At 43.7% G+C, this 26,173-nt stretch overlaps 1 protein-coding gene across 1 annotated transcript in view; it reads right to left on the minus strand.

Moving 5' to 3' along the window:
• Window positions 1-26,173, minus strand: part of KDM3B (lysine demethylase 3B) — a 278,360-nt gene that overhangs the window by 70,676 nt on the left and 181,511 nt on the right. Inside the window, 5 exon segments of the mRNA XM_029583992.1 lie at window positions 10,253-10,343; window positions 10,687-10,858; window positions 11,322-11,576; window positions 23,796-24,052; window positions 25,780-26,035. Of these exon segments, the coding sequence (XP_029439852.1) occupies window positions 10,253-10,343; window positions 10,687-10,858; window positions 11,322-11,576; window positions 23,796-24,052; window positions 25,780-26,035 (1,031 nt within the window).

Genomic DNA, 26,173 nt, shown 5'->3' on the forward strand with positions numbered 1-26,173 from the left:
CGGCAAGAGGAAATGTGGAAAAAAGGATTTGCATTCACAAAAAAGCGGGGAGTAGCTTGCATGTTACGGCGGTTACTACCCCAAACCAAATAAGCCTGATACTTCACTTTCAATGCATATCCAGCATAGCGCTCTGCTTCAACAGCAGGGGAGAAAGACCGATACTTCACGCATATCCAGCATAGCCCTCTGCTTCAACGGCAGGGGAGAAAGACCGATACTTCACGCATATCCAGCATAGCTCTCTGCTTCAATGGCAGGGGGGAATGAAGAAAAGTGGATCTATATACAGACAATAACCAACAAGGACTGAATTACATAGTCTGGGTAAACAAATAAGCATGGGTGTAGCTTGCTTATTGCGGTGGTTACTATTCCTAACTAATTAAGCTAGATATTTCACTTAGATGCAGTTCTAACACTGCTCTCTACATTAATGGTGGGGGTGGAAAGGAAATAGAACCAAAAGGTTACTAAGAGCCAAGAGAAACAGATAAGTATGAGAAAAAAAAAAGTGTGAAGCTTGCTGGGCAGACTGGATGGGCCGTTTGGTCTTCTGCCGTCACTTCTAATTTTCTATATAGATATATATAGATATACTTTTTTTAAATAGGGCACTTGGAAATCAACAGTTGGGGGGGGGGGGTGGGATGGAGTTGGGTTCTACATCACAAGAGACTCTGCAGAACAGAATGGCCAAATCAAATATTGCATCAGGAATTCATGCTCAAACAATGTGATGCAAAGATGTGGTTAGAACACCACATCGCAGCTTTGTAGATCTCCTCCATGAATGCTGATCTTAGTTGCTACTGATACTGCCATGGCTCTGAAACTACAAGCCTTGACATGCTGTTGAGATTTAGGCCTCCCTGGGCATATCAGGAGATGCAATCTGCTAGCCAATTAGAGAGAGTGTACTTGGCAACAGCAATTACGGGTTTTTGAGGTCAAAGACACAAAGCTGGGCAGACTTTCTAAGGGCTTCACTCCGCTCCAGGAAGAAAGCAGACGTTATCTTGCGATACAAACCGTGTAGTGCTTGTTCACTTTGTGGACATGTCTGGGGAAAAAAAAGTTGGAAGGATGATTGGCTGGTTAAGGTGAAAGTCCAACACCACCTTATGCAAAAACTCAGGATGAGTATGCAGAACCATACCATGGATAAATGGCTGTGTACTGAAGTGATTGCCACCAAAAATATGACCTTCCAGATCAGGTAGTTCAATTCACATAAGGCTAGATGCTTGAAGTGAACTTTCATCAGCTGAGTCAGTACCATGTTGAGGACTCATGCCTCAGTTGGAGGCTTCAACTGAAGCAAGCCCCGCATGAAATGGTTTGCTGTGCAGAGACAGATTTACCTTCTGCATGACAACAATCACCAATCACTAAGGTGAACACTGAGTTGGTCTTCAGACCTAACTCGTAGAAACATTGAAACATTCTGGCAGACATAAGGGAAAAAGCACAGGACTGCTTCTACAGCCAAGGAAGAGAGCGTGCATGGGGGTAACTTGCTGGTGCGGTGGATACTACCCTTAACCAATAAGTCTTGATGCTTCTGATGCAATTCCAACATTGTTCTCTGCTTCAATGACAGGGGAAAAGGGGAATTGGATTTAGACAACAACCAACGACGGCCCCAACCTTTATGATCTGGGGAACTGCTAAGCATAGAGCAGCAATTATTACCCTTAACAGAAGGAATGAGTTTATTACTCTTAACCAATAAGCCTTGATGCTTGTGAGACAACTGCAACATCACTCTCTGCTTCAAAGGCGGGGGTTGGTAGAAAAGAGGAACTTGGATTCAGAGACAACCAACATGAGCCATTACATTTTTTAGTCTGGGGTACTGATGTGCAGACATTAAGGGAAAAAAAACCCTCAGGATTGCTTCTACGGCCAAGTCCATAAGCAAACAAAACTGACTGATACATGGGGGCAATTTGCACAGCTGGGAAGATACTATCATGGAAAAGCTTGCTAGGCAGACTGGATGGACCATTAATCCTTTTCTATGTTTTTATGTATGGCTTATTTAGTCTGCCCATTCGCCCAAGTGATTCAGCTTTACAATCCCTACCAGTCCCTCAGAGATCCTTTGAGTTTATCCTATGCATTATTGAATTCTGTTCTTGTCTCTACCACCTCCACAGGGAGGCTTTAAGTCTGTTTCCATGTGTTTTAGAATGAAGATCACCGACCGTGGCATGGTCTCTAGATTGTAAATCCTCTGGGAATAAGGAAATACCTACAGTACCAGAATGTAATCCACTCTGAAGTGCCTGAAAGGTGGAATATAAATCAGATAAATAATATTCCAAATAAGGTCTTACCAGACACCTCTATAAAGGGCAATATCACCTCCTTTTTTCTGCTGACCATTCCCTCTCCCAATACAGCCAAGCATCTTTCTGGCTTTTGCTGTTGGCTTATTCACATTAAGATAATCAGATACTATGACTCTCAGATCCCACCCTTCCTTTGTGCTTAGAAGAATTTCACCCCCCTATACTGTATCCGTTGGGTTTTGTAACCTAAATATATAACTCAGCACTTTTTAGCATTAAATCTTAGTTACCTGACCCTAGACCATTCCTGGAGCTTCTTTATACCCCTCTATGTTCTCCACACGCTCCTGGCTGTCTACCTTATTGCAAATTTTTACATCATCTGCAAAGAGACAAACCTTGCCTGACAATCCTTCTGCAAAGTCACTTACAAAAAAGTTTAAAAGAATCAGTCCAAGGACAGATCCCTGCAGCACACCACTAGTAACATTCTCGCCTCCTGAATTGAACTTCATTTACCAATGATCCCTTCGCCCTTCTTTTGGATGTCTTCAACCAGATTTCTGTCAAGCTCTTCCTTTTGATTTGGAGGCCTGTAAACCACTCCAATAAAAATGGATGCCCCATCATCTTTTTTTAGGTTGGCCCATAGTGCTTCTTCATTGCCCCATCTTCCTTGCAGCTCAGATGCTTTGATATATTTCTGACATAAAGAGCCACTCCTCCCTCTTTCCTATCCGTCCTTCCTTAACAAGTTATAGCCCAGTATTGCCGTATCCTAATCATGAGATTGCGTGAACCACGTCTCCGTGACAGCAACAACGTCCAAGTCCACCTCCACCATTAGGGCTTACAGATCTGGGATTTTATTGCCCAAACTACGAGCATTTGTGCTCATAGCTTTCCAGCTTTTCTCGTTCAGGTTACTGCTTTTCCTGGACTCCTCTTTTTATTCACTTCACCCTTTCCCTTTGCAATTGTGCAAAGGAAAAGATTAGTGCCTCTGATGACAGAATCATCCATCACAATGAGCTTTTTCCTTTGGTTACTGATCTGGAATTTCTGTATGCATTGGGTTTCTTCTCTCTTTTCAGATAACACTTCAATCTTTTTCTCAAGAACTTCTTCAGTATTTAATACAGAGAAGGCTTTTTGTACTTGTTGCACTTGATACAGTGTGCGTCTCCGCATCACGGGTCTAATTCTACCAGAGCCCACTGTAATCCTGTTGTTTTTTGAGTTCCTTAATGCCCTGTGTGAGTGTGTGTGTGTGTGTGGGGGGGGGGGGGTTAGACATGTGGGCTGCACAGCTGTCAAGAACGGATGTCTGTGGGTCACAGGTCTTATCCTATCTGAGCCCACTGTATCACTCTTTTTTCTTGACTTTTGGTTTTTCTGTGGTAATGGGGAATTAATTCCTGAATAATGTAAAGTGGGGGAGACTTTCTTTATTGAAGCTAATTCAGCTTTAACTTCAGCCAGCTCCTTTTTCAAGGAAGAGAGGTCTGCACAAATGGGGCAAGCTATAGAAGTCAGACTAACTAGCCTGTGGTTCCCAGTAACCTCCTTACTTCCACATCTGTGAACTGGAACCACATCTGTCATTTTCCAATCTTCCAGAACTACTTCAGACTAAAGTAGTATTGAAAAGGTCATCAGTGAAGGTACCAGGACATCTCTAAGTTCCCTTAATGTCACTGAATGTAGCCCAACTAACCCCATCACCTTTTCTTCTTCAAACATAACTCCTCACTAACACAATTTTCTGAAAAGTGAGGTTTACCTCACTTCAATCTTGTGTCCAATTTGTGTGGTCCTACTCCCAACCCTTCCACAGTGAACACTAATCAGAAATATTTATTAAGCAATTTTGTTTTTTCCCCCATCAGCCTCTCTATATTCCTCCCCTTCACTTCCATGGTTCAAAATGCTACTTTTGCATTTCTTCCTATCACTAACATATCTAGGAAAAAAAAGTCTTGACCCCCCTGTTTTACAGTATTTGCTGTTTTCCTTCCATTTGAATCTTTGCATTCCTGACTACTTTCCCAGTGTCTCTAGATATCATCGGCTGTCTTGTAATTTATGAACATAACCTTTTTCCTTATTTTTGTGTTTCATTTTATTGTTACTTTGTTTTTATATTTTTATTATGTATGTTACTGCTGTAAATTGCACCAGGTGATTAATATAGTTTTCATAAACAATTGTATCCTTGCCACTGTAGATATCAATATGAAAATCCCTGCTTGTAAGATGAAGGCTCCTGCCTGAGTTGTATCTAGTAGTACTCCTAGAAATTCTAATTTTGATGGGCTCAAGTTAGATTTGGTGTAGTTTATGACAAACATTAGCAACTCTAACATCTGGAGGATTTTGAACATTGATTCTACACCGCCACCTCAAGAAATGCTTTGACTGGCAAATCCTTTATATAGGAAAAAAATGTACTCCCAATTTGCAGAGATGCACAACTACCACTACAAGGCATTTGGGTAAACACTTTTGATGCTGTTGCTATGCTAAAAACAACATCCCATATTATAGGTGGTACTTCCCTACAACAAATCTGAGATACATCCTGTGAACTGGGACATTCTCTATGTGCGTTTATGTATCCTTTAGATCTAGAAGGCACAACCAGTTCCTTTTGCTGGAAGGAGAATCAGGGTGCCTAGGTATCTGTGGCAGCAGAGAACTGAACCTGCAGCCTGGGTGTTCAAGGACAGGGGATCATGCAAAATTATTCAGAGTAGTTAAATCACAATCAGACTGATACATTACAGGAGGACCTTGCAAGACTGGAAGATTGGGCATCCAAATGGCAGATGAAATTTAATGTGGACAAGTGCAAGGTGTTGCATATAGGGAAAAATAACCCTTGCTGTAGTTACACGATATTAGGTTCCATATTAGGAGCTTTAAAATAGTCGGCTCAGTGTGCTGCAGCAGTCAAAAAAGCAAACAGAATGTTAGGAATTATTAGGAAAGGAATGGTTAATAAAATGGAAAATGTTATAATGCCTCTGTATCACTCCATGGTAAGACCGCACCAGGAATACTGTGTACAATTCTGTCGCCGCATCTCAAAAAAGATATAGTTATGATGGAGAAGGTACAGAGAAGGGCGACCAAAATGATAAAGGGGATGGAACAGCTCCCCTATGAGGAAAGGCTGAAGAGGTTAGGGCTGTTCAGCTTGGAGAAGAGACGGCTGAGGGGGGATATGATAGAGGTGTTTAAGATCATGAGAGGTCTTGAAAGAGTAGATGTGAATCGGTTATTTACACTTTCAAATAATAGAAGGACTAGGGGGCATTCCATGAAGTTAGCAAGTAGCACAATTAAGACTAATCGGAGAAAATTCTTTTTCACTCAATGCACAATAAAGCTCTGGAATTTGTTGCCAGAGGATGTGGTTAGTGCAGTTAGTGTAGCTGGCTTCAAAAAAGGTTTGGATAAGGTCTTGGAGGAGAAGTCCATTAAATGCTATTAATCAAGTTTACTTAGGTTATAGCCACTGCTATTAATTGCATCAGTAGCATGGGATCTTCTTAGCGTTTGGGTAATTGCCAGGTTGTGGCCTGGTTTGGCCTCGGTTGGAAACAGGATGCTGGGCTTGATGGACCCTTGGTCTGACCCAGCATGGCAATTTCTTATGTTCTTAACCACAGTGATTATGAATCGCCAAGATTCCTACAAAAAATGCTAAATGAAGCAAAGTTAGGGAGACCTGCCTCCAGGGCTGCCCAATTGGACCAGCATTGGGTATGCCTCAAATAAAGAACTGTACATAAGGAGTTCTAGATTGACACGTTTGCTGGTCCAACTGTCGACAGAGTTCACTCCATGATATACTGCTATCTGGCCGTATTCCTGGTCGTGCCTCCTGCTTCAGTCCTAATCTTCAGATCTTTCTTGGTTCATGCTTCCACCTGGGAAGTCCAGGCAGCTGCTTGCACCCAAGGACTCAACTTGGGGGGGGGGGGAACAGCAGCTGCTTCAGGCAGAAGACAATAGCTCTGGAGAAAACCAACCCTCTCCAACGTAAGCACCTGCCTAAACATCGTACCTATTCTCCACCCCCAGTGGAGTGGGCTGCGACAGCAGGGAACCTTTTCTGTACCATGTACCTTTTTTAAGTGCTGAGGTCTAAGAAGGGATGGAGTTCCCCTGTTCGCTTTTGGGATCAGGAAATTCCCACCCTCTTACCCCCTGGTGGAATGGGTTTGACCACACTGGCTTTTAAGAGGGAGAAGCTCCTTTAGCAACAGTTCCTGATGCTGAGGAAACAACCAAGTGTGCCTTGGAGGGCTATTTGGTTAAGTATCCAACATATGCAATCCTACTCCTGTGCATCCTTTAGTGTGTGTGTGTGTAATTGTTTTCTATGTAGTTTTTATTAGAACTTTCTCATAACTGCAGTTGCAGGTTCGCACACCAACTTAAGAAAAAAAGTACAAGAGAGTTACAAAGTAAGTTCCCCATGTATCCCCCCCTCCCTCTACCTATCCCCCTCCAGTCTCTTGGCACAAGATCCACAACACTACAACTTCGACTGACATACAGCAACATAGATCAGTGGATAGATCTCAATCCCTTATTAGCAAGGGACAAATAGTGAACTCAGAAACTGAAAAGACAGTTTAGCCTAAGAAACAAGAAGAAAACCATTTCTCGTTGGTTGAAAGAGGCCATAGGTTGCTCATATCTACTCAGTGGAAGGCCTCTACCACAGGGTCTCAAGGCCCATTCGACGCGTTCCCAGGCGGCTTCCTGGGCAGAGTGTATGCAGATTTCTCTGCAGGGCTGCAACTTGCAAATCATTGCATACTTTTGCGCGTCATTATCGCCTGGATGTCCAGGGCTCAAGGGAAGGCAATTTCGGAGCAGGCGTTTTAAGAGCGGGGCTCTCCGGATCCCATCCCAAGTAGTCTGGACTGATCCGGTATGTACAGGAAAAAAAAATTTGGTCTTACCTCCGATAATTTTCGTTCCAAGGATCAGTCCAGAGTCCCGCCCTCAATACTTTTTTTCAGTCTAGGAGAGTCCGCGGTGTTTTCCTTCTGTAAGGATTTTGGGGGACTTTTTTTCATGCAGTTCAGTTGCTATATATTTGTATTTCTGTTTTCTGGAGCAGGTCTCTCGTTGGGGACAGTGAGCCAGGGTTCTCCGGTTGTTATTCCGGTATTTAGTTAGTTTTCAATTTCAGGGCTTTCTGCTTTGACACTGTTATACTGACAGGCTGTGGGTGGCAGCCTGGTATATATATGGAGCCTGACAAGTTTGGCTCTGTCTCCATCTGCTGGTGCGGAGGCAAACCCCAGGAGTCTGGACTGATCCTTGGTACTACAGGAACCCACAGGCCGCACCACGTGGCATCGCGGGTCGGCCCACCTGCCTACTTCCGGCAAGAAAATAAAATGAACCCCCGGAGGCCGCCGTAAGAGAACGAACAGAGAAGAAAAACAAAGGAAAAACACCGCCAGACCGCCGCCGCGTGATGCAGGGAGAGCACTTACCTTTTTTTTTTTTTTTACAAAGACGCTGTCCCCTGGAGAGTGCTGAAGCGGCCTAGTTGGGATGAGTGAGCCGGGCTCCCCGGTATCACCCCGGCTGGGCCGGTTCTCACCACAGGGTCCTCTACCCTAGGCCACAGCAACTTAACAACCAGGGGGGATGGTCCCCTCGGGGCCTAGCAACCTCCTGGGCTCAGGCCTGATCTATTAGCCTACCTGTGAAAAGAATAAACTTACCTTTTTTTTTTTTGAATATAACTAACTAGAAAGGGAGGAAAGACAGACAAAACCTAACACCCTTACTCCCTTTCCACTAACACCCAAATTGGATTAGTCGAGACTGTGGGTTAAGCACCCGGCCATCTGACAGGCTGTGGGTGGCAGCCTGGTATATATACGGAGCCTGACAAGTTTGGCTCTGTCTCCATCTGCTGGTGCGGAGGCAAAACCCAGGAGTCTGGACTGATCCGGTACATCAGGGAACAATCAATACTTCTTCCTTCTTTCCAACCTTTTAGATGTCTTCTACCAGATCTCTGTCTAGTTCTTCCATTTTGAGTCGAAGGCCTGTAAACCACTCCAGTAAAAATGGATGCACCATCATCTATTTTTAGGATGGCCCATAATGCTTCTCTCTCTACCCCACATTCCTTGCAGTTCACTAGATTGGAAATTGTTTTTGATATAAAGAGCTATTCCTTCCCCTTTTCTGTCTTTCCTTAATAAAGTTATAACCCGGTATGGCTGTATTCTAATCATGAGACTCAGTGGACCAGGTCTATGTCCAAGTCCACTTCCACCATTAAGGCCTGCAGGTCTTGGATTTTATTGCCCAGACTATGAGCATTTGTGGTCATAGCTTTCCAGCTGGCCTCCCTAGGATTGCTGCTTTCTTAGTCATCTTTTCTGCAATTTTGAGCTGATTCATTTTGTTGTTTATACTCCCAATTCCTGTCTTGCTCGGGGGTGACATGGCAATTTCATTGGCCACCTCCTGCCACCCCCCACCTTCTAGTTTTAATGCCTAATAGTATATGTTCTGAATTTTTCACTTAGCATCCTCTTTCCTGCCAAGGACATTTTAGACCATCCTTGCAGTATAACCTTTTACTGTTCCATACAGGGCCCCATTGATCAATGTAACCAAAGCCACTTGATTTACAGCATGCTTTCAGCCAAACATTGAAATTATCTATATAACAGAGCCTTATACTGTAACATAGGGGATAAGAATTTTGCTACCAATAGCACAGACATAACCTTGAGTTGTAGTTGTATGTCTGTTGCAATAGCTTACCCAGTTTTCTCTAAACGCACTGAAAGTAACAGACCAAAGCAACTATATATGCACAATACTGAAAACTATATTCTATAGCTTTCAAGGTAATGTTAAGTGAAAACTGGAGCATAATAGCTTTAATATAAACACACCTGATGCATTTTCTTTAATTTATTCATTTCCTTAACATTATATGCTTTCATATGACAGCATCCTGGATAGCTCTACCAAAGTTGGCTAGGTACGACCGAGAAAGCCATATTCTTGTTCTGAATGACCATTACAGTGAGGGATTCTGTTTCTGTGCTCCATGAATTAGATATGGTGTGTGTGTGTGTATATATATATATATATATATATATATATATACACAAATATTCACAGTCAAGGAGCATTAATAGCATGGTTTGTCCAATATAAGTGGAATATGAAACCTTTTAATTTAAAAAAAAAAATCAATAGTTTAAGTCTTCCAACTATCAACTTGGCCATTCCATGTCCTTACTGCTTATTCCTAGGCATTCCTCTTTTCTGCCATAATTTATTCCTTATATGTTTATGCTACTTTGGAATATAAAAGTATACAACTCTTAGTAGGGTACCACTTGATTTTAAAAAGCTCCTTTCATTGTCTACTTTTAAAGCCATTGTGCTGTATTCATAAATTACTTGGGCATCTAATGAGAGAGAACAAAGTTTCCTAATTTACTGAGATTCAAAATGATGGGAGTGATTACAGGAGCAACATTTTTACAATTGTAAACATTAATATGCCCTAGGAATGATATAAAAATCAGGGCAATCCTTGTTTTTGTTTGAACAGTCAACTGAATTAAATAAAAATAATGAGTAGAACAAGTAGGGAAAACATGCAGAGGTATGGGTTTGGAAATGCTTTCCAACAGATTCGTAAAAGGGGTGTACAGGTGGGGAAAAGGGGATTGTGATTGCGCATGTTTCAGTTCATGAGATGTGTGTGAAAGTGGCAGGAATAGGGCTGTGTTCAGGTATGGGGTGGAAGGGTATGTGTTAGTTGAGTGTGTGTGTGTAAAGGAGATTGTGGCCTGTGTGTTTTTTGGCAGTATGGTTTGGGGGTAAAGGGACACCACAATTTAGTTCTTATAGTCAACCACTGATGCTTCAGCCTTATTTCTTACCTAGTCGGCATCATGTCTCTGAAATCCTCGCCAGGAGGCCAGTCCTTCAGCTTCAAAACCATTGGATGTCCATCTTCTGACCTTAGTCGTTCTACAATGGAAAAGTGCGTCATTGAAACCCCACCAAGAAGTGTGGAAACGGCACTAAAAGTCTGTTTAACAAGATCTGCCCATCTTTGCTTCTCTGTCAGCCCCTTCCATCAATACCAACACCCTGCACATATCCCTGCCTTCTGCTATTGCTGGTACCCTTTCCATATTCCTCCCTCCTGCCAAAACTAGTTACCTGTCGACATCACTGCCGTTCACCAACGTTAGCTCCCTGCTCATGCCCTTCCTTTTTGCTAGTGTAACTCTCTGCCCATGTCTTTTTCTTCCATTAATTCTAGCTCCCAGATCATACCCCTCCATTTACCAATATCAGGTGTACTTACTTGTAATAACCTCAAAACCGTCCCAAAAATCCCGAACTTTGACATCAGAAATTATAGTGCAGTTCCGGCAATTGACAAGGTCAACATCTTGGTCACCAAATTCTAAGCTAAATGCCTCTGGCTTCCAGAGCTCTGATTTTAACTTCTTCTGGACTCCTGAAACCAGCACAGGCTGCAGAAAGAAAATTTAACAGAGCTGCTGTATTTACATATAGATCTCCTAAATCTCTTCACATCCAATGTAAGGATTTCCAGATATGACAAACATAAGACAGTGATAAACAAATCAGTACAAAGCTAGGAATAATGTGCTTTGTTGTATTTCAGAATATAAAAGAGAAATTAAGTGGTATAAAAAACACTAGGGATATCTCATTTTTCTACATCTAGTCAAAGCATTTTTCCATTCAAACTACACAGGACAAAATAAGGAACATCTGCACTTCTACTGAGAATAGAGCACTTCGTTAAAGTTTAATTTTAAAATAATTTCAAAACCTCTCCTTTCTTTAGGGTGTCTAATCTCCGAAGGGAAAAGCCTGGTAATAACCAATGTTGGCTTTTTGTATAAAAAATCATTCTTACACAAAGCAATACTGTAAAATAATGCCCTTCCATCCCACTGGTCGTCTTACCTGGCCCTGCTTCCAGCACTCCCTAAAGATTTTCCAGTTGTTTTTATTGCTAGGATCATGAAGACAAAGGAGCCTGCCGTCACAGAGCCAGGAATGCGAGGTATGCGGATCAAGGACATTTAATCCCATCACCATTTCCTTCACCTCCTTCTGTGTATCCGCTCGCTTTGAGGTATCCGATGTCTTTTTATTTTCCACCACGGAAGCAATAATATGATCCAGAAAGTTTGGCAGACTAGCCTTGCCTTTGGCCCCCTGGAATATATAAACAACGTAAGTAAAATAAAGTTACTTTCTTAGTGGAGAGCAGAATAATTAGTCACAAAAGTGGGTCACAACCTCTAATAATGTTAAAGCCTAGAATTTCATAGAGAGTTCTGGAAAACCTTTTCCTAATATGCATGGCACTTCCCATCCAGTTGCCATCAAATGGGGCCTCCTCAGTCCTACAATAACAAATAGGCCGATACAGTAATGTGCGCTAGGCTGAGCGCACTGTTTCAGAAGGCATTTGACAAAGTTCCTCATGAGAGGCTACTAGGAAAAGTAAAAAGTCATGGGATAGGTGGCGATGTCCTTTCATGGATTGCAAACTGGCTAAGAGACAGGAAACAGAGAGTAGGATTAAATGGACAATTTTCTCAGTGGAGGGAAGTGTGCAGTGGAGTGCCTCAGGGATATGAATTGGGACCCGTGCTTTTCAATTATTTATAAATGATTTGGAAAGGAATATGACGAGTGAGGTAATCAAATTTGCAGATGATACAAAATTATTCAGAGTAGTTAAATCACAAGCAGATTGTGATAAATTGCAGGAAGAACTTGTGAGGCTGGAAAATTGGGCATCAAAATGGCAGATGAAATTTATTGTGGATAAGTGCAAGGTGATGCATATAGGGAAAAATAACCCATGCTATAGTTACACAATGTTAGGTTCCATATTAGGAGCTACAACCTAAGAAAGAGATCTAGGTGTCATAGTGGATAACACATTGAAATAGTCGGCTCAGTGTGCTGCGGCATTCAAAAAAGCAAACAGAATGTTGGGAATTATTAGAAAGGAAATGGTGAATAAAACGGAAAATGTCATAATGCCTCTGTATCGCTCCATGGTGAGGCCGCACCTTGAAAACTGTGTACAATTCTGGTCGCTGCATCTCAAAAAAGATATAGTTGCGATGGAGAAGGAACAGAGAAGGGCTACCAAAATGATAAAGGGGATGGAACAGCTCCCCTATGAGGAAAGACTAAAGAGGTTAGGACTTTTCAGCTTGGAGAAGACACGGCTGAGGGGGGATATGATAGAGGTCTTTAAAATCATGAGAGGTCTAGAACGGGTAAATGTGAGTTGATTATTTACTGTTTCGGATAATAGAAGGACTAGGGGGCACTCCATGACGTTAGCATGGGGCACATTTAAAACTAATCGGAGAAAGTTCTTTTTCACTCAACTCACAATTAAACTCTGGAATTTGTTGCCAGGGGATGTGGTTAGTGCAGCTGGGTTTAAAAAAGAATTGGATAAGTTCTTGGATGAGAAGTCCATTACCTGCTATTAATTAAGTTGACTTAGAAAATAACCACTGCTATTAACAGTAACATGGGATAGACTTAGTTTTTGGGTACTTGCCAGGTTCTTATGGCCTGGATTGGCCACTGTTGATGCTGGGTTTAATGGTCCCTTGGTCTGACCCAGTATGGCATGTTCTTATGAATGATCTGGAAAGAGTGCAAAGCGCAATGCTCCAAGCTCCGCGAAGCGTTAAGCTGCCTCCGACACCGGTCCTCATACTGGTGCCAGAGCCTCCATCTATTTTTTGTACCCCTGCTCAAGCATCTGGATGTCCTTCTTGGCACCCTCCCAACACAATTGGTACCCGAGGGGCCCTCGGTGCCCTAGTGGCCACCGATGCCGCCATCAGGAAAGATCCCCATTGTTGGGTCCTCCAAGGAGGAAGATGTGGCCAGGTGCCTCGGTTCCCCAAACCTTTACTCGGGGCATCTGGCCTTCCACGGCCCTTGGTGGCTCCGTTACCGACGGGAGCACAGATTCCCTCGGTGCCTTCGAGGTCCTTGGAGCTCAGGGCCAGGGACATCCTCAGGTATCGCCCCCGCACAGGTCCCGCGATGGCTTCAGTGACAAAGAAGGCCCTTATGACCTATGCTGTGATGACTTTTCAGAGTCTTTGTCCGAAATCTCAGATGATCCTCTTTCCAAGCTTTCCCCAACCAGAGAAAAGGTGTCAATCTCCCCGGAGGACCTCTCCTTTGCAGCATTTGTTAGGGCCATGGCCGAAGCTATCCCCTTCCAGCTTCTCATGGAGGAGGATGCATGACATAAGATGTTGGAGGTTCTCCAGTTTGTCGATGCTCCTAAGGAGATAGTGGCTGTTCCCATTCATGGCATCTTTAAGGAGCTTCTCCTTAGAATGTGGGAACACCCGATCTCCATCTCTCCAGTGAATAGGAAGGCGGATGCCACCTACCTGGTGCAGCAAGCATTAGGGTTTGAGAGGCAGCATTGTCCTCACCAGTCTGTGGGTTGTGGAGTCCGCTCTCAAAAATTTCAAGATCAGTACATCCCACATAATAATAAAATTCATTGCTATAGCACGATTTGTTCACAGAGAATCAAAGAGCGGAAATCAGAGCATTTCACAAACATACCTGTAAACATAAGGAAGGCAATGATTATTTTTCCTTTGGTGGTTGCAGGCCCTGAAATACTTTGTACCTATGGGCCTGCAAGCCAATTTTCAATGGAAAACTCCCCCATGACGTTTTCCTTTGAAAATCATGTGGCAGGCCAGTTCAAAAGTAAGCAATATAAAGAATGCTTGGGGATTTCATTTTGAAATCCCCAATCATTCTTTGTTCTGGAAGTGCGGTCTAGTAGTCAAAGCCAGGGAAGCCAGGGTTCAAATATTGCTTCTCTCAATAATCTTCCTTGTGACCTTAGGCAAGTTACTATCTTACACTGCTTCAAGTGCCTACTTAGATTTAAGTTCTTTGGGGAAAGGACTTATTGTAGCTGAATACTTATCAACATTGTACAGTGCTGCAAACAGCCAGTAGCACTATAAAAATTAATTATAATTAAGAAATTCCCACTTTTACTTTACTGGTCTTCCCTAACCCCATTCTCAGCTCTTCCCCTTTTCCTACAAGGAAAACTATGCATATTTGACAGCACTAATATTTCCCAGCATGGGGAAGGGAATTTTCAAAGGTTATTCTTCCACAGGTCAATATTTACTTACCTGAGGAAATCACTTTGAAAACTGCTTCCCCCTCCTCCAGTCAAAAAATTGCTAAACTCTTTCCACAAACCAAAGTAGCTCAAGCCTTTGATTCTTAAAATGACCTATTACTTTAAAGTGCCAGCTCATCCCGACAGAATAAACACTTCTCTGGTTCTTAATGAACCCTGTACCATCCCCTCATCCATGCATTGCCTCTGGGATCATATTCTGATAATACTGTCGTCTGCCACCACATGAAAACCTCTTCTCTATGCACTTGGGTATAGTTAGTACATCATTTAAAGCAACTGAAGTGGCTGAAGGTTGTGAGATATGTTATCTTAAAGCTGGTGATAAAGCAGAGTTGCTTACCTGTAACAGGTGTTCTTCCAGAACAGCAGGATGTAGTCATCACATATGCGTGACGTCACTGGACGGAGCCCTATCACGGAAAACTTTTCTGTCAAAGTTTCTAGAAAGCTTTGACTGGCACACTGAGCCCACTGAGCATGCCCAGCATGCCATGATCCCTGTGTCCACAGGGGTCTCCCTTCAGTCTCGTTTGTAGCAAAAGTGCGAGCAAAAAAATAAAATAATAAATGTTAGCAGACCCAACTCCGTGGGGTGGCGGGTGGGTTTCGTGAGGATCCCATCCTGCTGTCCTGGGAGAACACCTGTCACAGGTAAGTAACTTTGCTTTCTCCCAGGACAAGCAGGATGGTAGTCCTCACATATGGGTCATTAGCAAGCTACAGGCTGACTCATATTACAACAGGCCAATAGCAGACCACTTGTGCAGAGGCACAATAATTGGGGTGCTATTGGCAATGACGAGGCAGCCTGAAATCACAGCAGGTGGTTGTGGAAGGAGTTGCGGATTATAGTGGAAGAAAGTTTTTCAAGACAGGTTGGCCAAAGGCAGAGTCTTGACAGACTTTCATATCTAAGCAGTAGGGGGCTGGAATTTGTGAAGAGCGCTACAAGTTGCAGCCTAGGAAATGTCGACAATTGGTTCTGAACGATAGTGTGGTACCGATGTTGTCATGGCTGTTACAGAATGTGCCTGCACTCACCCCTAGAGAGGTAGGCCTGCTGTCTCATAGCAGGATTCGATACAGTCTGCTAGTCACTGGAACTCGCAGCTTGTCTTTGTCGAAGAAGGAAAGAGTTAGGTGTATTTCCTATGGAGTGCAGTGTGTTCTAGATAGAATGCAAGTGCACGCTTATAGTCCAAGGTGTGGAAAACCCTCTTGCCCTGGTGAGAGAGAGGCCTTGGGAAAAGTGGGCAGAGTATATTCTGAGTAAGGTGAGAGGCTGCATCTACCTTAAGAAGAATATTAGGGTGAGTACAGGGGACCACTCGGTCACGGAGGAACCTAGTGTCAGGTGAGTACGCAACAAGGGCTTGCAACTCACTGACCCTTTTAGCAGGAGTGATGGCTACGAGGGAAAGAATTTCCCATGTTAGACTGTTAAAGTTATAGGAATACAAAGGCTCGAATGGGGAACATATGAGTCTTGTAAGCACTACATGTAGGCAGCTTAATCAGTAGAGAACCCATGGTAAGCCAACTCATAAGGGGTTGAGCTGTTAATCTGGCATCCCCTACTCCCAGGTGGTACGCAGAATTGGAACTGAGGTGTACCCGTGCGGAGAATGTCTGGGAACCAGAATCCGAAGGGTATGCAGAAAAAAAGGGGCTAATACCTTGTTGTGCACACCATGTGGTAAAACTTGCCCATTTCAAATGGTAAGATTTACGTGTGGAAGGTGGTCATGAAGCTACAAGTACCTGAGAATATCAGTGAGTCTGTGTTATGAGACTGACCTGTGGGCAGGCGAATTGGTTACTGCAATGATAGGTTGAGAAGTATGGGGAGCCTAATTGTCGAGGCTAGGACGTGGTTATGAAAATCTTTGGAAACCTGTCCTGCTGTAGCATCACGAGAGTTTTTGGCTATGAGTGGTATCAAAAGAGACATCTATAGGAGGCCTTTGTTGCAGTGTGAGCAAAGGCGTCCATGGGAACGCATTCTGATACATGTGCAGAGAATAGAATCTGTCAACTGTGTGGTTCGATTCGGACGCAGAGGTCAAAGGTTAGTTGACCTCAGCGCCAGAAGATTTTGCTCGCTACACATGGATTCAAAGACTATTCGTGAGGATGGAGACATCCATGGAGGTCATCTGCTAGTGCGTTCGGTATGCCTATTAGATAAGTGGCCCATAGATGCATGCAGTGTGCAAGGGCCAGAGCTGCGTGGCCTCCTGGCAGAGCAGATAAGAGCCTGTGCGTGCTTGTGTGTTGGAATATCACATTGCCACTATGCTGTCTGTCTGTATGCACAAAACTTTGAGTGAGAGGCAGTGTTTTAAGGCAAAAGGGGCATAACGCTTGGCTTGAAGCTCCAGGAAGTTGTTCTGAGACTTTTTATGGAGCAGAATAGACGCATCTTGGGTTGGAAGGATGTGGATTCGAGCCCTCCAACCCTAGTTGAACACGACCATGGCCAAGATCATCTGAGGATTTGGTACTGGATCGGTAATCAGGATCAGGAAGAAAGCGGATGAATGGCTTAGAGCCCCTAAAATTTGAAAATCCACTAAATCTTACTCATGGCTAGTCTGGCCATAGGAGTGACGTGGATAGTGAAAACCCTGTGGCCCAGCAATGAAAGAACGGATAGGGTGAGGCTATGTTGCATGTGCGCAGAGATGTGAAGAGTTTAACAGGATGTCTGCACGGTTGTTGGGCAGGAAGTCCATTGCGACTGTAGAGCCCAGAACTACTCCATAAGGGATTTATGGTAGTTGATCAGAAATCCTAGCCAAATTGAGAAGATTTATAGTGAGTCTTGGAGAATTTAGAGCTCCTGCTTGGATTGACTCCTATTAGGCAGTCATCTATGCAAGGAAAAACGTGAATGCTGTTTTGCTTCGTAGAGAAACAACAGTCACTGCTAGGCATTTGGTGAAATACACAAGTTGTCGAAGCTAGTGCAAACGGCAGAACTTGGTATTGGAATGTTGTTGACTCACTATAAAGTGCATAGAAAGACCAGAGGAGAGAGGCAACCCACTTATTGTAGTAAGGGAAGCACGATGACACCATTTTGACCTTTCCCTTCTGAAGAAAACTGTTGAGAATTCTGAGGTCCAGGATGGGTGGAGAGCGACTGCTTTCTGTTGAAAGAAGGAATAGCGGGATTAAAATCCCCTGCCTTGTTGCGTCCGGGGAACGGTACCCCGAGCCCTGGTTCTCTGTGGGATGGCCACTCTGATGTCTGGCAAGGGTGAAAGACAAGGAGCCTGCCCGACTGGCAGAGCTGGTGTAATCTGGATATCAGTTGGTCTCACGCGGGAGCAGTAAACGTTCTTCTCGCATCTCTCTCTGCTGTGCAAGAAAACGTAGAGAGCTGTTGCCAGGTCTCGAGGTGGGCTTGCAATTGAGGCAGTGTCTGCTGGATCTTGTGTCTAGCAGATCTGTATCTGGGACTTCGGGCCATAATTAGGATCCAGAAGCCAGAGTATTATCGAGTACGGAGTCCTGTTGCTGGCAATGAGAGGATGTCTTGAAGCAATCCCAGGTTGTTGGCAGAGAGTTTCCGTTGATGTTGTGTCAAACGTAGCTGATAATAGCAATATGTGACACAAATATGGTTCTTGGAAGATAAGACCTAGAACCTTCCGAAACCATCTGGTCCGTTTTAGAGACCAGGTTTCAATGGGATTGTTGCTGAAGCGGGATTAGAGTACTTACCGTCCTTCGTGGTGGAGGTGCAGAAGGATGAGTCGGCAGTGATGACTTAGGCTGTCGTTGGCAGGTCTTGCAATGAGGTGGTGCCTCAGTGGTGCGAATATCGATGGCTCCGGTGTTAGTAGATTTTGGGAGGCATCGAGGACAGCCTGAGGGACGTAAACGTCTGGCTCCATTCTTTAAGCTGTTATGGTAGCGCAGCTACAGAGGAGACAGGCTAGGCATTAGTGCCACTTCCACATTATTTCATGGTGGCTCAGTACCCGGAACCATTGTCGGTGAGGAAAGCCTTGGCGCCTCTGGTGCAGAGGAGCACAGGACTCGTGTACCTGGGCCTGCTTCGCAACTGGCTCAATGGACATTGATGCCAGTGCGGAGTAAGTGCCAGCACCGAACATGGAACAACGTCTGTGCTGGCTGTATCCCTCTGAGCTCGGCCCGGTCATTCTCTAGCACCGAGGAACTGTCACCAATGTCCAGAACAGTGTCTGTGGCAGTAGCAATGTTTCCCTTGGCACTCGCCAGCTCATTCTCCAGCACGGAGTAAGATGCCACCGATGTCCTGGATGGCGTCAGTTGTGGACGGTCACTGTGCTGGTGAAGATGATTCCCATGGAGCTCGGTCCAGTCATTCCCCAGCGCTGAGGGTAGATACCCTCGCTGCCTCGGATGTTGATTGGTGACAGACTGTCACTGTGCCTTTACTGCCCCTGGCACTGTTTATTTTATTATTTATTTAAAAACTTTTTTATACCGACATTCATTTGCATATCACATCGGTTTACATATAACGGGAATATAACAAAAGTTTAGAAAAAAAGAAAAATAAGTTACATAAAACAGGGCAGCGAAGGAACAAGATGGGAGAGAAGTGGAAGGAAAAAGGGTCGAGCAGGCAGCTGGAAAGATTGAGTTTAGGTGCTCCAGTAGTGGAGGTCCCTATCCCTCCAGCCCCGATAACCCGGTGGAGGATCACAGGGAGCTCTGTAAGAGATTAGCGCCCAAGGATTACACAGGGCTTTCGTTAAGAACCCGTTTTGTTTAGTCGAGGGCATTGAGTTTAGATGCTCCAGTAGTATCAACGCTGCCGATGTGGGCATCGGCGTGGGATTCGACTGAATATATGCAGACATCGATGGGGGCATAGACAGCATTGATGGGGACATGGACGGCATGGATGAGGGCACGGATGGAATGGATGAGGGCACGGATGGAATCAATGAGAACCAAATGCTCTATCCCTCGTCCTACTTAATGTCCAGTCTCTAAACAAAAAGATACCTCTCCTCTGCAACCTACTCACCGACCAAGACCCAGACATCTGTGCTATAACAGAGACCTGGTTAAAGGAATCTGACACTGTTCTCTTAAACCAATTTCCTTCCGAAACTTACGACATTTTCTCCATCCCTAGGCCGAAAAGGAAAGGAGGTGGTTTACTTTTAATCAAAGAAAAAATTTAACATGATTCTCCACACCATCCCTCCACCGCCAAAAATTGAAATAGGCCTTTTCAAATCCCCATTTTTACAATTATGCCTCATTTATGCCCCTCCAGGTATCCTACATAACAACCCTTCAACCCTCATAGAATACATTGCAACAAACATCTCCATCGACACTCCAGCAATCATACTTGGTGATTTTAACCTGCATGTAGACAGCACCCCCCGCACCCCTTCATGTGATGCCATTCTTGATTCATTAAATGCTTTAGGCTACAAGCAATCCATCCATTTACCTACTCACAAGGCGGGCCATACCCTTGACCTCCTCTTTACAAATGCCCTCATACAAACTGACACCCCCTCTCATACTCCTATCCCCTGGTCTGATCATCACCTCATCAATACCGCTCTCTCCATCAAGACATCTACCATCCATGACAACACAAATAAAACCATACACTTTAGAAAAAACTGTACCAGAGATGACCTCATCTCGGCTGTCGCTAATAACCTTGAACACCTAGAACTCACCAATGCAGACACTGCACTTGCCTCCAATAATATAGCCAATACTACCTGTCCCCTACAAACTAAACTTATCTGTCCACAAAGCAATAAGAGCAAGAAACCTTGGTACTCCCAAGAGTTAAAAAATCTCAAACAACACCTTCGGAAATCTGAAAAGATTTGGCGCAAGGACCCTTCACACACACACCTGGCACAATTTAAATCCTCCCTACATCTATACAGTGACAAACTTAACACAACAAAACGAGACTTCTACGCCATCAAAATACACCAATTCCAATACAACCCCAAAGTTCTTTATGATTACGTTAACTCACTTACCAAGACGGCTACTCCCGACATCCTTGATGAACTAGCTAAATCCAAATGCAAAGAATTAGCCACTTTTTTCCAAACCAAAGTAGATAAGTTAATATCAAAGTTCCCCTCTTCTGCTATTCCCACCAACCTCGAACCTGATCTCATCCATACAATGACTAGCAAAAACACTACAGTGCTCTCCTCTCTAGACTGCACCTCAACATTAGAAATTGAAACCTTTATCAAAAAAGCCAAACCTTCCACGCACCCATCTGACACCATACCCACAAAACATCTTCTCACAATACCCAATATTAATGCTAAACCTTTAACAAACATTATTAACCTATCCATTAACTCTGGACAGGTACCGCTCCCCCTGAAACAGGCTATTGTCAAACCGATCCTAAAGAAACCCAAACTAGACCCTTCTGATCTAGCCAATTATCGCCCTATTTCTAACCTTCCATTCATCGCTAAACTCCTTGAAAAAACTGTCAACAAGCAACTTACAGAATACCTTGAAGACAATCACATTCTTGCCCCCGCACAATTTGGCTTTCGAAAATCTCACAGCACGGAGACTCTATTACTTTCCCTGACTGACCATATTATTAAAGGATTTGAGAAAGGACAATCATACATACTTGCCTTCCTTGACATCTCATCCGCATTTGACACCGTCAGCCATCCCATTCTTCTACAGCGACTAACTGAAATAGGCATTACAGGTGTTGCCCACAACTGGTTCAAATCCTACCTCAGCGACAGAGACTACAAAATTCAGCTAGGCAATCACGTATCCAATGCCATCCCCCTTAATCAAGGTGTCCCTCAGGGATCATCCCTCTCCTCTACCCTCTTCAATATTTACATCCTTCCCCTCTGCTACTTCCTTTCTAGCCTAAATCTCCCCCATTACATATACGCTGATGATGTTCAGCTGCTCATACCCATCACTGACTCCCTTTCGAAAACCATGGATTTCTGGAATGATACCCTCCAATCCATAAACAATCTCCTTTCTTCCATCCACCTAGCCCTTAACACAACTAAAACTGAAATCATGCTCATCTCACCCCCCAACCACTCGATCCTCCCCCCTCTATCACAGTTCAAATTTGCCCAACAAGTCCGTGATCTGGGAATCATCCTCGACGGGCACTTTACACTGAAGAAATTTATCAACAATATACTTAAAGATGGTTTCTTTAAACTCCATACACTGAAAAAACTTAAACCCTTACTGCATGCCCCTGATTTCCGGACAGTGCTTCAAACCACTATCTTCGCCAAAACTGACTACTGCAACTCCCTGTTCCTCGGCCTTCCTAACAACGCCATTCATCCCATTCAAATTCTGCAAAACACAACAGCCCGAATCTTGACCAACCTACGCAAACATGACCATATTACACCTGTTCTAAAAGATCTACATTGGCTCCCAATAGCATCCCGTATACAATATAAGGCGCTCTCTCTCTCATCCACAAGGCTTCATACAATCCTGAAATGAACTGGTTCAATGAATCCTTCCGCTTACACCAGTCTAATAAGCCTACCAGACATGCACATCTCGCAACCATGCCTATCCCCTCTCCCAAACTCCACAAACTAACCTCCACAAGAGCCCGTGCATTATCCATCGCCGGGCCGACCCTTTGGAACACAATGCCAGTTGAACTACGGCAAGAGGAATGCCTGAAATCCTTCAAGCGGAAGCTTAAGACCTGGCTATTTGCCAAAGCATACACCTAATCTCCTCTCTTCCTTTCCACGGCCCCCCTTTCGGTACCCCGCTTTTGCCCCATCCTTCTTCTTTCCGCCCCCTACTCCCCTTTTCTCCCCCTTTTGCTCTCCACTCCCCCCTCCCCCCTAGTATTCCTAAATCCCTTTTCTCTTAGTCTCTCAACATTGTACATATGTATATAATTGCAATTCTTGTTTAATATTTAATGCAATTTATCCCATGTTCTCTTACCCCTTTATTCCCTTGTTAACATGTTTTATTTGTTCAATGTAAAGCGCCATGCATGGCGTATGTTTGCGTTACACTGTGAACCGATGTGATATCCTGGATGAATGTCGGTATATAAAAATTTTTAAATAAATAAATAAATAAATAAACATCAATGGCATCGACAGCGGCCCTGGCGGCAATGATAACTGTGGACGTCCCTATCCCTCTAGCCCTGATAACCCGGTGGAGGATCACAGAGATGACACTCGCAGGCATCGTGGGGCTGACAGAGGATGATAAACATAGGGAGAAGGAAGGCCGCAATTCGGTTGGTAAGCTGGGGAAACCGTTTGTGAGGTGACAGGAACTGACCGAAAAACAGGACACAGTACTCACCGAGCACTGATGAAATGTACGCGTAAGGAAAAATTATTTGTGAATTAAAACTTCAAGTATTTCCATGAGGAAAAGTTGTGAGAAATCTCTCACAGAGCTCCTGAACGCGAGGCAAATTGCATCGCGGAAAAAAAAAAGAGACTGAAGGGAGACCCTTGTGGACACAGGGATCATGGCATGCTGGGCATGGTCAGTGTGTTCAGTGTGCCAGTCAAAGCTTTCTAGAAACTTTGATAGAAAAGTTTTCCGTGATAGGGCTCCGTCCAGTGACATCACCCATATATGAGGACTACCATCCTGCTTGTCCTGGGAGAATTATAATTCTGTATACTATTTTATTTACTATTTTAGAAGACATGTTTGAAGGCAGCACCTTTCTGGTCTTAAAAGATCATGCTTTACTCCATTTTACTGGTCAAATAAAAAGAAGATGCTGTGGGGGCCTGCAGCCAGTTAGAGAGGGTCATGAGATGAATTTGTCTGAAGCAGGTACAATGGGATTACAAAACTGGTGTCTTTGTCATAATGAATAGAGTTCAAAATAAATTACTTTCAACGTGATTAATTCAAAATGAACTCAAAATAGCCAGATTTCCTTCACTTTCTCATATCAGGTGGCTGAGTTAGAAATAGATTTGTCACAAATATCAGTCACAGCATTGTTCTTGGCTCATCCTTATTACCAAATGAACCAATTTAATCCTTTCCATTTTCCAAAGTGAAGCAGTTTGAACCCATTCAAGTATACTGGACTGGTTACTGAATCAAAGTAGAACTTTAATGAGCACTGAATTAATACATTTACTGGTCTGACTATTCTAATTAAAGCAGGCATTACTCACAGTAGATGATGTGGAGAAGACTGGCGGGAAGGAAATTCCAGTCTCTGGGGATCCTTGGGGCAGCTTTCCTGGACCAGAGTGCAGCAGGTCCCTCAAACTGGAGCCCTCTGTCTTGTTACTGGAGGCAGCAGGACCAAGCAAGAGGCTATTAAAAAGCTTTGGAGTTGAGGAAGAAGCTTTAAAACTGGAGTTAAAAGAATCCATACCAAATGCAGAATGAGATTCCTTATTAAGAACTGACCACAGGGAAGCTGGCTCTGTAAGGAAAATCAGTGAACAACAGTAAACAACAAGGGTAATAGCTTAAATATTTTCCAAGGTAGCATTTTCATGGATTTACACAAATGAGTCACATGATCTTATCAGTTTTCCCATACATTTTAGGTCGATAGTTCTTATTACACAGCAACAGCTATTAATAACTCCTTACAATCTATTCCTTTTTGAAATATCAAAGTGAAAGTACAGCATGAACTCAGAATACAGTTTCAACAGGGAACACAGATGGGCTGTGTGAATCCATGAAAATACTATCTTTTAAGAAGTGATTATCTTTGCTAAAGATATTTTATATGGATTTATGTCGATGAGCATAAGCAAAAAAGGAAAACTGCCAAAAAAAGGCCAAAAAGCATCACAATATATATCCTGAAACTAAAAATGGATCCAGATATGACAGGAGTTGTTCATTCTGTAGGAAATAAACAAAGCATCGCAACAATCAACCCCCTTCCTACCCAAATTAAGAGGTTAGTGGTGAATTCATCTAAGCAGAGTTTCATGAACTGAAAGCACATAGGATTAAAAGTTCACACAAAGCTGTAAATCAGAATTTATTTAGGCATCCAAGGAGGTACAGAACAAGTTACGTGCAAACACAATACGTCCCCCTCCCTGAAACCCTACAAATTGAAGCTTGAAGCTCCCACTGCCATTTCAGTTACAGCATAGGTCAGGAATCAGCATTCTGCAGCTCACAAACCTCCAACAAATCTTTTAAGACCTAAAAACAGCTACACCTCCAACACCAATGAAAAGAAAAAGACCCTCCATGTCTGTGTGGCCATCAGCCCATGTGGAAGGAGGTCTCGCAGAAGGCTGTGGGCTGATGATATCTACTACCACGTAGGCAGATGACACCAATGTTTGCAAGACAAAGACAAGGAAGTGCCTCTGGTTTGGGCTGCTTTTTTTTCTCTCTTCTCAGTTCCAGTGGTAATAAAGTGGCAGCAGCCCATGCTGGTGCGTGGAAGGAGCCTGCGAAGTGCCTAGCCCTTGGAAAGAGGATGTGACTGCAGCTACAGTGCAGCGGGAGATGAATGACTGCTGGCAGTGAGGGGGAATACCAGGATGCATGAGTGTTTGCTGGGGCCAAGGCAGGGATGAAGTGTGTGTGTGTGAGAGTCATGGTTGGGGCAAGGACGACTAGAGAAACAGACTGACTGCTAAGTGAGAGCATCCAGATGAGATGCATCTCATCCTGGAGATGAGCATCCAGATTTGCAACAGGGTTGTGGTTCTTGAAATATTTTGGACAAAAAAACCCAGTGAAATGGTTCTTCTATTTTGAAAGGTTGCAGACCCTGCTATAGACTGAACAGACTTTGTGCATGCCTCCTGTTTTATAGTAACATAGCAAACAAACGTAAAGGCACCTATAAATTTCCATATGTAACCCAACAGCAGAGCTCCCGCTCTCCATGTCTCTTACCAAACCTCTGAACCATTTTCCTACCACTGCTCTCCACATCTGTCCCAAGCATGCCCAAAACCTGTTACCAAGATGGCCTTATCCACCTCTGCTGGCTGTTTGCTTCTTACAAGACCAATAATTCATCCAATACACAGGCTCCCTTCTATGCCCTATCACCAAGTTTTCTAATAATCCAGTCCCAAGATTAGCAAATAAAAAAATACCCTCACCCCTGGCGGGACAACCTATCTAGCATTTGTCCTTTCTGAGAAGCATGAAACTGGAAAGTACCTTTTGTTTCTTCTTTGGCCTTCTGGGTTGCCAGGTCTGCCAGCCAGTGTAAGGCAGATGGAGTTGTGTCTGAACAGAGTGCTCGGTTAGATTTTGCCTCACTATTCGTCTCCATCTTTCCAGTATCCTCTGACCTATCTGCAGTCTCCGAAGCATTATCTGTGCCTAACAATATTGCCTCTGCTCCACTGCAGGAGGCAGAACCGCTGAAGGTCTCATTTCCAGAAGCTGACATACTGAGATTTCCAGTGGGCAGCTGAAATAAACCAGAATTTAATAGCCTGCATCCTCAGGAGAAGCAATTATACAAAGTAGTAATGATACAAAGACAATACCAACTACAAAAACATATTTCTGAAATCATACAGGTCAATGTTTACAGCCTCTCATGAGA

Source organism: Rhinatrema bivittatum, chromosome 18 (assembly GCF_901001135.1).
Source record: "Rhinatrema bivittatum chromosome 18, aRhiBiv1.1, whole genome shotgun sequence".
Classification (NCBI taxonomy): domain Eukaryota; kingdom Metazoa; phylum Chordata; class Amphibia; order Gymnophiona; family Rhinatrematidae; genus Rhinatrema; species Rhinatrema bivittatum.